Source organism: Orycteropus afer, unplaced genomic scaffold, assembly GCF_000298275.1.
Source record: "Orycteropus afer afer isolate SDZICR_OR568_19922 unplaced genomic scaffold, OryAfe1.0 scaffold00462, whole genome shotgun sequence".
Lineage (NCBI taxonomy): Eukaryota > Metazoa > Chordata > Mammalia > Tubulidentata > Orycteropodidae > Orycteropus > Orycteropus afer.
Genome location: NW_006922049.1, coordinates 283225 through 284286, shown reverse-complemented (window position 1 = coordinate 284286; position 1062 = coordinate 283225). Strand labels below are relative to the sequence as shown.

Genomic DNA, 1062 nt, shown 5'->3' with positions numbered 1-1062 from the left:
CGCCGCCGTCCGCTCCCGCTTCCTATTTTCGGAGCACACACCCTACAAGGAGCGGAGCGAGCAGGCCCGACTGAGTCCTGCCCCCAGCGCGGGGCCTCCAATGACTGACAGGGGCAGGCACTAGAGCGCAGCAAGGAAAGGGGGAAGGAAGGACAGCCGAGGGCACAGGCGATGACCAATGCCCCTCCCCGGCTGCCAGACTCCGGGCTGATACGCCTGGGCTCTGTTGGCTCCTGACGGATGGCCTCTGCCGCCCCCGCTGTTCTTACCTTCTCTTCATCAGACAACTGCTCCTCCAGATCCGCCATCTTTCTTTGGGCGACAAATCGCGGCAACGGCGGCGGCGGCAGCAGCGGCCACCTGACTCCTTCTTTCCGTGCGGTCTTCCGCGCCGCGCGCCCCCGCTGAGGGAGGGGCGTCCGGACAGTCGCGCACGCGCCCCGAGAGCTCCACCTCCTTCAACTCTGCCCGCGGGCTTGGAGAGCGGCTGTGCGCGTGCGCGGGCATCTCGGATGCCTGGGACAGGGAAAGGGTTGCCGCCTACCGCCGCCTGCTGCAAGCTTGTAAGCGTCGTGAGCATAGGGTTCTCTCCCCGCCAGTGACCATATGGACCCAGCCTGCAACGAGTACATTCTGAGCCCTTTATTATGTTCCCATCAATTGCTGAACTCTGCCAACTAAAATGTGAAGAACTATATGAATGGAATCTTTTTAAACATTTTTTAAAAAAAGATGAGCAAAAATATCCAACTTTAATTATAATGTGCACACACAACCTGGTCCAGAACTGGAAGCTTGCTCTTGATATATTCATTTATTCACGCAACAAATATTTATGGGGCCTTTATTGTGTGCCAGGCTCTGGGTTAGTCTCTAGGGACATACAGTGTTCTTTAAAGAAACATACTGAGCAGTTGGAGAAGGCACTGTGTACAGTTAAGACATGAATCTATGCTCCTGAATAGGATTACCAGATTAAATAAGGGACTTCCAGTGAAATTTGAATTTCAGAGAAAGAATGGTTTAAGTATAAATATGTCTTATGAAGCACCTAAGACATAT

General features: G+C 53.6%; 1 protein-coding gene across 1 annotated transcript in view; it reads right to left on the bottom strand.

Moving 5' to 3' along the window:
• Positions 1-507, bottom strand: part of CAPZA2 (capping actin protein of muscle Z-line subunit alpha 2) — a 72137-nt gene extending 71630 nt beyond the window's left edge. The window contains 1 exon segment of the mRNA XM_042782769.1: positions 286-507. Within this exon segment, the coding sequence (XP_042638703.1) occupies positions 286-507 (222 nt within the window).
• Between the last annotated feature and the right edge of the window lie 555 nt (positions 508-1062).